The sequence below is a fragment of the Argentina anserina genome, chromosome 5, assembly GCF_933775445.1.
Source record: "Argentina anserina chromosome 5, drPotAnse1.1, whole genome shotgun sequence".
Taxonomy (NCBI): domain Eukaryota; kingdom Viridiplantae; phylum Streptophyta; class Magnoliopsida; order Rosales; family Rosaceae; genus Argentina; species Argentina anserina.
In genome coordinates, this window is record NC_065876.1 from 8,389,686 (window position 1) to 8,401,901 (window position 12,216).

At 39.7% G+C, this 12,216-nt stretch overlaps 1 protein-coding gene and 1 pseudogene across 1 annotated transcript; one reads left to right on the top strand and one right to left on the bottom strand.

The window, feature by feature from the left end:
* Positions 1-3,536: 3,536 nt before the first annotated feature.
* On the top strand, positions 3,537-6,874 carry LOC126794548 (inositol oxygenase 1-like; annotated as a pseudogene).
* Positions 6,875-6,963: 89 nt separating this feature from the next.
* LOC126794086 (protein IQ-DOMAIN 22) lies at positions 6,964-10,807 on the bottom strand. Its single transcript, XM_050520730.1, has 4 exons — positions 10,296-10,807; positions 8,906-9,112; positions 8,021-8,098; positions 6,964-7,928 (listed from the first exon to the last, which is right to left on the bottom strand). Exons 1-4 carry the CDS (start codon positions 10,722-10,724, stop codon positions 7,230-7,232), a joined length of 1,413 nt encoding a protein of 470 aa, XP_050376687.1. The 5' UTR covers positions 10,725-10,807; the 3' UTR covers positions 6,964-7,229.
* Between the last annotated feature and the right edge of the window lie 1,409 nt (positions 10,808-12,216).

Below are 12,216 nucleotides of genomic sequence, written 5' to 3' on the forward strand. Positions count from 1 at the left end.
GTGTTTTTAGGATACTCATCTACACAAAAGGGGTATAAGTGCTACAATCCTAACACCAGAAATTTGTTTGTCTCTAAAGATGTGCAATTTGTTAAGACCACTCCATTTTTCAGTTCGCATGATCCTTTTCTTCAGGGAGAGTTCACTATGTCACTACTAGTTACATGCCATGATCTCTAAAAAATTCAAAATGTTAATCAGTTAGATCAAATGGAGAATAATGTGTAGATTGAAATTGATCAAAATGTTCAGAATAATGCAGTTACATATTCTACTTCTGGTGTTCATTATGAGTCAAACAATTGAAGGTTCAAATGATTTAGAAAATGTTGCTTATGAACCAGAACCTGCTGAACTTCATGGCAGAAGATATCCTACCCGTGATAGGATACCTGAAACTAAATTCAGAGATTACAAGGTCTACACTAGTAACTACCCTTTAGAGAATTTTGTATTATATAACAAAATTTCTAACGGTCATGTTGCTTTTTTATCCACTATCATGTGTTCTCGTGAACCAAGAAATTATCAAGAGGCAAATCAACAACAGGTCTAGAGAGCTGCAATGAGAGAGGAATTGAAAGCTCTAGATGATAATCAAACTTGGTATGTAGTCAAGCTTCCAGAAGGAAAAATGGTAGTAGGCTTCAAGTGGATTTTCAAAACAAAGTTCAAGTCAAATGAAGAAATTTAAAGGCACAAGGCACGGCTAGTGGCAAGAGGATTTACTCAAACTTTTTACATTGATTACAATGAGACATTTGCTCTAGTTGCAAAGATAAACATTGTGAGAGTTCTTCTTTCTCTAGTTATCAACCAATCTTAGCCTCTATACCAAATGATTGTAAAAAAATGCTACAAGGTGATCTTGAAGAAGAAGTCTATATGCAGTTGCCACAAGGTCATGCTAGAGAAGGTGATTCTAATCTGGTCTTCAAGTTACACAAACCTCTCTATGGTTTAAAACAATCACCTAGGACATGGTACTCTACTCAGTTCTGTGTTAGAAGCAAATGGATTCAAGAGAAGCATTGGTGATTCTTCTATGTTTGTGCGAAGTGGAAGTGCAAGTAGATTAGTGGTTCTAGTGTATGTGGATGATTTAATTATAACATGAGAAATGAGGATGAAATCAACATTCTTAAACAATCCTTGCATCAGAAATTTGCAATTAAGGCTACATCTCACAAGGGCCTGTTTCTCAATCAAAGAAAGTACTTGTTAGATTTGTTGGAAGAAATTGAAATGTGTGCTAGCAAAACTTGCATTACTCCTCTTGATAGCAAGTTAAAGCTTGAATTTAACGGGGTCAAGTTGGAAAATGTTGGTTTGTACCAACGATTGGTGGGCAAGCTGATCTATTTAACTATCATAAGGCTTGACATTACTTTTTCTATGAGCTTAGTGAGCCAATTTGTGCACGCTCCGACTAAGGCACATATGCAAATTGTTAAGAGGATTTTAAAGGCTCAATTGACAGAGGCATCTTGATGAAGAATAATCATCACACGTGTATCATGGGTTTCTCTGACGCTGATTGGGCTGGAAATGTCTGTGATCGACGATCAACAACTTGTTATTGCACCTTTTTTGGTGGTAAACTGGTTTCTTTCAAAGTGTGATTGCACGTTCGAGCGTTGCGGTAGAGTATCGTGTCATGGTGTCCACTGCATGCGAACTGATCTGGTTGAAGTATCTCCTTGCAGACTTAGGCATCAAGCAAGCGCAACCAATTCCCATGCACTCTGACAATCAAGCAACAATGCATATTGCTGCAAATTCTATTTTCCATGAGTGTACCAAACACATTGAAGTAGATTGCCACTATGTTCGTTCTCAAGTGCAAAACAAAGTGACAAACACAATTTTTACTTACCGCCATGATCAACTTGCAGATTTATTCACCAAGTCCCTTCCCTCAACTCAATTTTCTCGGTTACTTTTCAAGCTTGGATTCATCAAGCGAGTGATGCTATGGAGAGTGATTATGAGAAATTCCATTTGTTAGATTGGTGGAAAATAAATGGAATTCACAAGTACCCTATATTGGCACGTATTGTTAGGGATGTATTAGCTTTTCTCGTTTCCACTATAGCTTCGGAGTCTTGCTTTAGCACTAGTGGGAGGGTGATTGATCCATATCGTGCTTCATTAAGTCTTAAAATGGTGGAGGCGTTGATATGTGTTCAAAATTGGATTACGAATGATAATGTTGTCATAAGTCATGAGCTCACTACGGAAGAGGTTGAAATATGTCATGAAGTTGTTGAAGGTAACATTTGATGTTTCTAATATTTGATGTTTTAGAGTTTATATACATCAGACTTTTTTAATATGTGATGTTTCTCTTGTTAATATTGGATGTAGAATTACGAAATGAGTCATGTTCAAATGTGGTGGTGGGAAATGTTTGGAATGATATGTTGACACCAAACACCACTTCATGGTCTTGAGAATTGATGAATGAGAGATTATGGCATTCAATAGGAGACTCATTTGTTATGAAAAATTTCATGTTTATTTGGACTTTGGTGAACTCAATTTACTTTGAAGTTTGGACTTTGAATTTGTGTTTTATGGTGTATGAAACTATAAATTGTGTAAATTTATAATGTTTTGATTGTTAGAAATGAATTTTTTAGGGTAAGAAAAAGGTCTAGATCCTCAAATAGAACCATATGTCTTATTCAGTGATTCAGTATGTTTTTTTTTTCAAATAAAAAAAAAACTGAAAAAACCGAACCGAACCGGTCGGTTCAGTTTTCAAATTGGTCTATTCAAGAACTGCAAACCGATCCGAACCAAAATTTAATTTTCGTTCGGTTTCCAGTTTGAACCCAAAACTGAACCGTTTGGACCGAATTCCACCCCTACAAGCCATTGTCGACCCTGGGGCAAGACAGATTAGGCATTAGTCTAGGGCCCTAAGTTTTTGGGGGCCTCAACAAAATTTTTTGTATGCTTGCATTTTGTTTTTATTTTTTTGTCAAGTTAAGAATACAAATTTTCTTAATTATGCATAAATTATACAATATTCACTGATTATATCTCTATTTCTTATTATAATTTTTTCTTCTATCAATTTATAGCATAAAAGCCTTCTCACTTCAAGTATTTTTCTTTCTCAATCAAAGACATAAGATCTAAGATTTTTGAAGCTCTTTATTTTGTGTTTTCTATATTTTTTTTTGGGTATTTTCCTTCTCTATTTTAGTTAAGATAATATAATGAAATCATAATTTGTTGAAAATGTAGGACTTTATAGCCATTGATATGCTTAAAATAATGAAATTGCTTCGTTTTTGTTTATAGAATTGTCTATATTTTAACTTCCAACAATGAATAATTAAGTTTATTTATATTCTTCGAGCATTTATTTTGGAGCCTTAACTTTTTTTTGCCTTAAATTTTGGAGAGTATTAGAGATTTTAGTTAGATCTTGGTGGTAGTTGCCACCATTCCTAATTGTCGGGATGTATTGTGACTATCACCATACTTAGCTGATTGAAGTTGTGACCTATCTGGCCTGATTTTAAGGGTATGGCTATAAGCATGATCTTAGGCATGGTTCTTAGGTAGATCTGATTGTTCTCAGGATGGGCTCTTGCTGGTTAGTTTAGTTTTGCTTCTCTATAAATAGTTGTATCTTTGTACATCGAGATTCATAATACATGAAATATTTCTTCTTCTATTTCTTCATTGGCTACATCTTTGCTCACAGCCATTGTTCGGTGCTTCTTATCTTTCTTCCTTCTTCATTTTTGTGTTTCTTTGCTTTCTTTGAGGCGATTCGAAGATGACGATCCAGCAGGTTGAGAAGTCTGAGGCTGTGTTGAAATTGCAGGGTCGGAATGAAACCAGTGATTTGCTGTTGGATGGTGGGTTTGTGGTTCCGAAAGAGGTAGCCGAAAATGATGGATGTGTGAAGCCAGAAGGTCTAGTGTCGACGACGAGTTCATTGCCCCTGAAATCAATGCTTTTGGCCAGACATTCAGGTTTGTATTTTTCATTCTTCCTTGAACATTAATTTTTCAGCTCAAGGTTACTATATATATTGGTTTGGCAGATCATACCCAAATTATGTGTTTACTAAAGGTCTGGAATGATATGCAGGGAAGGAAATACTGATTAAATCAGTGGCTCTGGCTGTTCCTACCTATCCCATGTCATGTTTTAGATTTCCCAAAGGTATTTGTGACGATATGAACTCTATTTTTGGGAAATTCTGGTGGGGGAAGAGTGGTTGTGACAAGAGTATTCATTGGAAGAGCTGGCAATACTTGTGTATGCCTAAGGAAAAAGGGGGGTTGGGTTTTAGAGACCTTCATCAATTTAACCTAGCTCTAGTGGCTAAGCAGGCTTGGAGACTCATCACCGAACCTGACTCTCTATGGGCTCAAGTTATGAAGGCTAGATATTTTCCGAAGTGCTCTTTTTTACAGGCCAAGAAAGGATATCGTGCTTCATGGGGATGGTCGAGTTTGATTGAGGCAAGAGATTTTGTGGCTAATAATGGTCATTGGCAGATTATTAATGGCTCTTCTGTTAATATATGGAGAGATAGGTGGATTCCTCTTATGTCCTCCACCGGGGGAGTGTCTCATGTTCTACCTATTGGACCAATTCCTTCAGAAGTTCCCTTACTTGTTAATGATTTGATTAATTGGGGTAATCGATCTTGGAGGTTGGATGAGATTACTGAGTACCTACAACCGGAGCTGAAAAATCGTATTCTTCAGATTCCTATTGGGAGAGGGGTTGGCAGAGACAAATTCATTTGGCCACTTACTAAGAATGGTGCCTTCACTGTTAAGAGTGCCTATCATCATCTCCATCTTATTTCCAATACTTATGATGCTAATAAGAGTCATTCCTCTCACATCATCAACAAAGCAACATGGAAGACTATTTGGAAAATGCCCACTCTCCCAAAGATTAGACATTTTCTCTGGAGGGCTATCAACTGTGCTACCCCTACTTTTCTCAACCTATCAATCAAAATGAAATCCAACCCCAAGTGCCCTGTGTGTGGTGGTGAAGATGAATCAATTGAACATGCTCTTTTATTATGTCCGTGGGTCAAGTTAGTGTGGTTTGGTTCCCCATTGGGTATGAAGATCAATATGCAAGCCATTACTACATTTGATTGTTGGTTATTACATAACTATCAATCATATAAGAGTAAGGAGGATCGTGATTGGGCTCTTACCATGATCAGCTTCATTTGTTGGTTTATATGGAAAGCTAGGTGCCGTTTTGTCTACAGGGCCACTCCATGTTCCCCTGAACTTGTGATTTCTCTTAGCTCATATGCTGCCTTTGAGTTTCTGAGTACCAAAATTCATATCCCTGCATCTATGATTACTTTCTCTGAATCTCCAACCCTCCCTGGTACAGTTGTGGTGTGTACTGATGCTTGTTGGGTAGATGAATTGAAAGGTGGTGTTGGGGTTGTGATATTTGATCATTTGGGTCATCATTTGGGGGGTTTAGCTGTTGTTTTGAAGGCAGAGAACGCTGAGATTGCTGAAGCCCGTGCTGTCTTGACTGGTGTGGATCTTGCCTTACAAAGAGGCTATAAATCAGTGAGATTCCGCTCTGATTCTCAGAATGTTATATCTGAGTTGCAGACAAATCGCACTTGTATTAATTGGAAAACATCAATCATCATGGAAGAAATTACCTGGAGGTGCCGGTTTTTTGATCGGATTGATTGGGAATGGATTCCCCGGGAAGCTAATCGCGCTGCACATGAGGCAGCCAAGCTTGGTTTTCGGACGGTGGGTCTTCGCTGCTGGTCGGAGACTCCCCCACCGTCTCTAACAATGGTACTGAGAAACGATGGACTCCCCTGTCCTCACTGATTTTATTTGTGTCGGAGCATATGCTCCTCTTTTTGTGCGTTGCTTGTCCTGCTTCCTCTCTCATCTGTTGAGCTGAGAATTGGACAATAATGCTTACTGGTTATTTGTAATGGGCTACAGCTTATGGCTGAACCTCTGTTTGGGCGTTTGCCCCTTTTCTTGTCTTTGAATTTTCAGCTTTAACCAAAAAAAAAAGGAATGATATGTACGTAAATAATTGCAGGGATTACAATGCAGAGAGTGAGAGGCAGAAAGGTACGGAGGAATTCTACCGGTCGAGTCATATTCACCAAACATGAGATTTTGTGAAGAAAATGACAGAAGACTCAGAGAAGTACAAAAAGATGAACAGAGTTGAAATGAGCATATGGGAATGTTGTGAGCTCCTCAATGAAGTTGTGGACGACAGTGATCCCGACTTGGATGAGCCCCAAATTGAGCACTTGCTGCAAACTGCAGAAGCAATCCGAAAAGACTACCCCGATGAAGACTGGTTTCACTTGACTGCTCTGATGAGTCTGATCCATGATCTCGGAAAAGTGCTGCTGCTTCGGAGCTTTGGAGGCCTTCTTCAATGGGCTGTTGTTGGAGACACACATCCAGTCGGGTGCCCTTTTGATGATTCCATATTCCACCACAAGTACTTCAAGAACAACCCGGAGTACAACAGCACTAGGTATGGGATCTACGCGCATGGGATTGGCCTGAAGAATGTCTTGATGTCTTGGGGACATGATGACTACATGTACTTGGTGGCCAAGGAAAACGGCACGACTTTGCCTGTGGCCGGAATGTTCATTATCCGGTATCATTCCTTTTATCCTCTTCACAAGTGTGGTGCATATAAGCACCTAATGAGCAAGGAGGATGAGGACAGCTTGAAGTGGCTTAAAATCTTCAACAACTATGATCTCTACGGCAAGAGCAAAGTTCCCATTGATGTCGAGAAAGTCGAGCCATATTACTTGTCCCTCATCGAGAAGTACTTCACAGCAAAGTTGAAATGGTAAACCATTTACATTTTGATTCATTCAGGAGTGTACATCGTGTTAGTTCTTGAGAGAAGTGTATCCCATTATGTAATCAGATAGATAAGGTGTCCATAATTTTATGGCAAGTTAATTTCTTTTGACAGCCAATAATTTGAGCTGCTGCTACTGAGAAAGTTACGAACTTTGAAAAGAAATACATTCTAAGGATGGAACAGTTTGAGTTCTAAACCTGAGATACAAATATACACCCTATCACTAATAGAGTCTCTTAACGTTGCTATTTGTAGAATAGAGTACTTAAATACATCAGTTAGCCAGATTAGAATCAAAACTACAATGGAGGCACCTAGAGTACCTCTCCAACAACAGCATATTAGTATCTATAACCTATAGGCATGCCAAGCTTGTCCAAGCGGCCAGATCCCGGGTAGGCTTTATTTGCGAAGTTTGAATGCAAGGCTGAACTCCTTTGAGCATTTGATCTTGATACCTCGCCAAAGCCATGAATAGAGTACCTTTTTGCTGAACTAGACCTCTCATACTGAAGCCTCTGCTTCGGGGCGCTAAGTGACCTCAGCTTAGCTTTTGAAGATTGAGTGCAGGCCATATAGTTCGGGTAATCTGAGTACCCACTTACGTAACTTTTCAAGCCATCGCTCTTTGTTGGAGTGAAAGGGCTTCTCTTTGAATTATCACCCCTCGATGAAGAAGCAGAATAAAACTGTGGGCTGTTGTTAGCAGTGCAGAAAGCATCTTCCTCAACCACAAAGTTCAAAGGGGTTAATGATTGAACTTCACAAGAAGATGAACTTGGAAGTGTCTGATGGCTTGTTGAGTCCTTTGATGTAGTAAAGCTATGGCTGTATTGATCTGAAGCAAAAGCAGACTGGAAGAGGTTTCTCCGCTTGGCTGCAATATGGGGTTTCCCAGTATCAATTTCAAGGACCTTATCGTTCTTCTCATCCTCAGGAGTGCCATTTTTCACTGCAGACCCAGGTTGCTCCCATGATCTATCTGAGTGGGCTCGGTCATGATCACCAATAATTCTACCAGTTGATCTTGAGCTATTTCTCTGCATAACATAGGGTAAGTAGAATTTGACATGAGGATACATAGGTAGGAGACCAGTAAACAATTTTTTACAAAAGCACATTTTCAGCATACCCGAAGAATTGATGAATGTTCATGTTTCTTACTCCTGGATTGAAGTCCTTGTTCACATTTTTCAGGGGTAGCAGGACCCTGCGTGCAAAAGGACATTTTCTGGTTTAAAGAAAAATGTAACGCAGATGCTTTTGTGAGTGTGCAGATGACATATTTTGGCAAGGATATGTACAATTAAACAGAACTTTGTCTATTGATCAACAATCAGAGACATTGACAGATAAAGTATCATATCAACTTAACGGATGTTTTGAACAAGGGACGTATAATGAAAAAGAAAACCACAAAAACAGAAGAATAATCGAATAGTAACAGGCATTTTTTGTTCTTTGTGTTTTTGTAGCTGGCTGCTGAGATCAATAGTGACAGTAGCAGATTAAAGTATGATGATGCACAATGTTCAACATACATGTATATGCAGCAGATCTTAGAAACATCAATGTGTCCTTCTAACATGTTATTTGTCTGAAATTTTGTTAATGTACATTTAACATTCAAATGCAGCATGTTAGAGGGACACATTGAAATTTCAGTACATGTTTTTTGTCTGGAATTTTGTTGATGTACATTTTCTTAGTATTGTAGCCTCATCACTGGTAGTTCCTGCCACCATTTATATAACAGTAAGAGCTGCGATTTACATCACATACACAGGCATGGATTTCATAGAGCATATTATTACACATCAAACTTTATGGAGATTTAATAATATCCACCATGACACTTTCAAAATATCAGTATGCTGTCTGTACTGAAAAGTACATGCAAGTATTGAAAGCCTTCGTGGGTAAAAAGGAATTGGTCCCCCACAATCAAATTGCAGAAGCATAAAACTTCAAAACTATTTGAAAACTCAAATTGGAGGGAAAAGGGAAATTTGCTTACAGGTTGGTGAATCTGAGAAGATTGGGAACTTGAATGTGAATATGAAAGCTCGGAAATCCGAGCTCTCCCTGCACGAGCTCTAGCCTGAGCTCTCAATATTGCTTGAAATCGCTGGAATCGCTTAGCCCACTTCTTCCTCTCTATATGACCTCTAACCAGTGCTTGAAGCCTCACCAGTCCTTTTAAGGCACGCAATGCTCTCCTCGCCTTTACAACAAGAAGAGAATCCATTTATCAAACTCAAGATGGAGCAAATAAACCACACCTTCAAATTCATACAACTCCACTAAGATAATTACCAAAACGGAACAACATTGTGCGCAAGTAAAGATATCCAAACAGAAAAGACATTATTTTCAACTTTTCGTGAACTACAAGATATGGCGCCAAGTAGTACGAAATCAAAATTTGAATCAACACAACAAGAGGGAAATTTGTTCTCTGACAGCGCACTAACAAGAACAAGGACATTTCACTACCAGAGCCTACAGAAAGGTAAAAATAAAAAAGGAGAGATATTTTCACCGTCTGACTGCGATATGTGCAATTTAACAAAACAATATAGCACCCAGCTAACAACCCATAGAAAAGGTCCATTAAGGAAACTCTTATTAACAAAGACCACCATACATTTGTGCGGGGAGGGGAAGGAGTGGAGGACCCTATATGACCTGTCTTAAGCATGGCGTTGAAATTAGGCCATTCATACCTTTATCAGTGCTAATTACAGAAGGACAGTTAAACAACTCCTTTCATATGGCAAAATCTTATCCCACTATTGCCCCACAGAAAGAGAATACTAAAAACAATGACCAAAAGACCCAAGCCTTGTTGGATTTAAGCTAAAAGATCCAAGCTTTGAAGATTAAAAATGAAAACCCAAAGTGCGCACCCAATTGAAGTAAAGCTGTTAGGAAGGTAAGTAAAGGAACAACAGTAAATTAGCTCGGATGCAGTAAAGAAGATCTCACTGCATGACATATTTCTACGTCAACTAGCGATGTCCTACTGTCTAAAAATAGACGAAACACAGATCAATGGATTCCGACTTATCCATAACACAAAACTGGGATGGCGTGAACAATTATAGAATGGGCTAACAAATCAAGGACCCTCAGAGCCATGTGTGAACCCCTTCTTCAGGTCCACACGGCTTTCTTGTTATCATTGCCGTTTTGGTAATAATAAAAAAACGACACCATCAAAAGACCTAAGCAAGTTCTGAATAGTTCTATCGTTTCCAGAAAGGAGGAACGTGCAGAGTTAGGATTCACGAAGCCAGATATGGAAGAAGGGACACGTGTCGGAGTTTATGCGCTTAGTGCTAATCCCGTAGCACTAACCAAAGTTTAACGGTAAAAGCTTAAAATAATAATAAGAATATACGAACCAAACAGCCTCGGAACGCCGCTTGGATTTTCACAGCGGCCCACTCCTCGCGAATCCCAATGCTTCCTCCACCGCCGCTGACGTACGACGCGGCGGCGTGGTCGTTGTTGTTGGCGCTGCGTCCGCTGCTGGTGAGGCGGACGACGGCTCGGGCAGCTTGTGCGGCGGCGACAGCGGCCTCGGCAACGGCGGCTGTCGCGGCGGCCACGGCGATCGCGTGTTTGTTGGGATCAACGACGAAGTTGTCTGCGGAAGACACGTCGGGTGCTGTCTCATTTCGGTGGTTATGATTGTCTTTTTCTCGGTAGGACTTGACGAAGCTCCATCGGCGTTTGACGGGCGGCGGTTTCGGGGAGGAAGAGGAGGTGGGGGGTTTGTCGGGCTTTTTGAGGCCGAGGACGCTGCGGAACCATCTGGAGGCTTTGCCCATCTGGAGAGAGAGGTCAGGGAAGGGAGTGAGTTTGGGTATGGATAGACATTGGGGAGTTGCAGAGAGAGAGAGAGAGAGAGAGAGAGAGAGAGAGAGAGAGAGAGAAGAAGTGGGGTGAAATGTTAGAGGGGAGTGAGTAATAAAAAGAGTGACGGAATGTATTCGGTTGGGATTTTCAATGGAGTTCATTTATGTTGTAGTTTGGGATTTGATAGTAACACGTGGGGTGCAAGGGGTAGAGTGAAAAGCCTGGCGCGTGTGGTTCACTGCATCTGGAGATTTCTTCATATTTTTTCATGGATAAAAAGGATGAAATTCATAATCAGTTAATCACCAATCAGAGGAATGGATATTACTGCCTGTTAAAAGAAAAATTATAATAGCATCAGTACATAACAAGTTAACAACACATAGTTTACGAACCCCAAACACAAATAGATGATGCTACATCAAATTATGCTTGTTGCCTAATGATGGCGTAAAACTGAGTGTTAATATTTTATTTTCTAAATCACAATATAATGTTGTATTAGTTGTCATTTGGATAAATAGGTACTTGTTTCAGGATGAAATAATTGTGTTTTATTGAATGATATGGGGGCCTATATATAGGCATTACAAAACCACAATCCCGTAGGATTCGGAGTCCTAATCTATTACGGAGATGCTAATCTATCTCCTAACAGGAAACCTATTAGGCTAAGACACACATAAGGGTAGAATAGTAATTCTCCCGGAACACTTCCCCTTGTGTCGCATGCCTAGGTTGCATGGTGCACATATCGTTGCCTCGGTAAAAACCTTGTCAAGCAAAACAAAAACCTCTTGGGTAAAACAAAAGCTTGATCGAAGGGAAAAAGAGCACAACGCACCGTCTACATTTGATAGCATCATGTGAGCTAGACTCCCCCTGAAGTCTACGAAACAACTCCCCCTGATTAGTGTCATAATCATGGAGTACAAAGAACAACGTATACAACGTTCATTACATGCTTCTCAAACGTAGTCTTGGGCTAATGATTAATCATTAATCTACCCACACATCCTTAGATCATACATGCTATACTTAGCCAAACTTAGATCTTAGGAAACAAGATTGCATAACAACTCAAAACAAGAGTTTGCAATGAAAATCAGATTCTCGGATAGAATGACCTTCACTCACTTAAACGGCCATAACTTCTTCGTCAAAATAGGTATCAGCGAACCGTAAAATGTTCTGAAAAGTAGACACCCGTGGCTTTCCAGTGACATAAGGTTCACAACCTCATCCAATCGGAGCAGTTCACAATGCTCTATCGAAGTTGACTGACTTGCAAATTTCCGGACAAGACTGTCCTATTTTGCTAAAACGGCCATAACTCACTCAATATGATAGCTATGAACGAAAGGTTGATGTCCCTTCAAAGTAGACACATAGACCTTTCCAACGGTACTAATTTCACCATATTTCATCAAGCGAGCTGTCCTGTAGGTCTCGTTGAAGTTGACC

What these genes read in the sequence shown, in the direction of transcription:
- LOC126794086 (XM_050520730.1), bottom strand. Translation starts at nt 10,724, where the DNA reads ATGGGCAAAGCCTCCAGATGGTTCCGCAGCGTCCTCGGCCTCAAAAAG. An exon ending in CGGCGTTCCGAGGCTGTTTG is followed by an intron (nt 9,113 to 10,295) that starts GTTCGTATATTC and finishes CTTGTTGTAAAG; the next exon opens with GCGAGGAGAGCATTGCGTGC. An exon ending in AACATTCATCAATTCTTCGG is followed by an intron (nt 7,929 to 8,020) that starts GTATGCTGAAAA and finishes TATGTTATGCAG; the next exon opens with AGAAATAGCTCAAGATCAAC.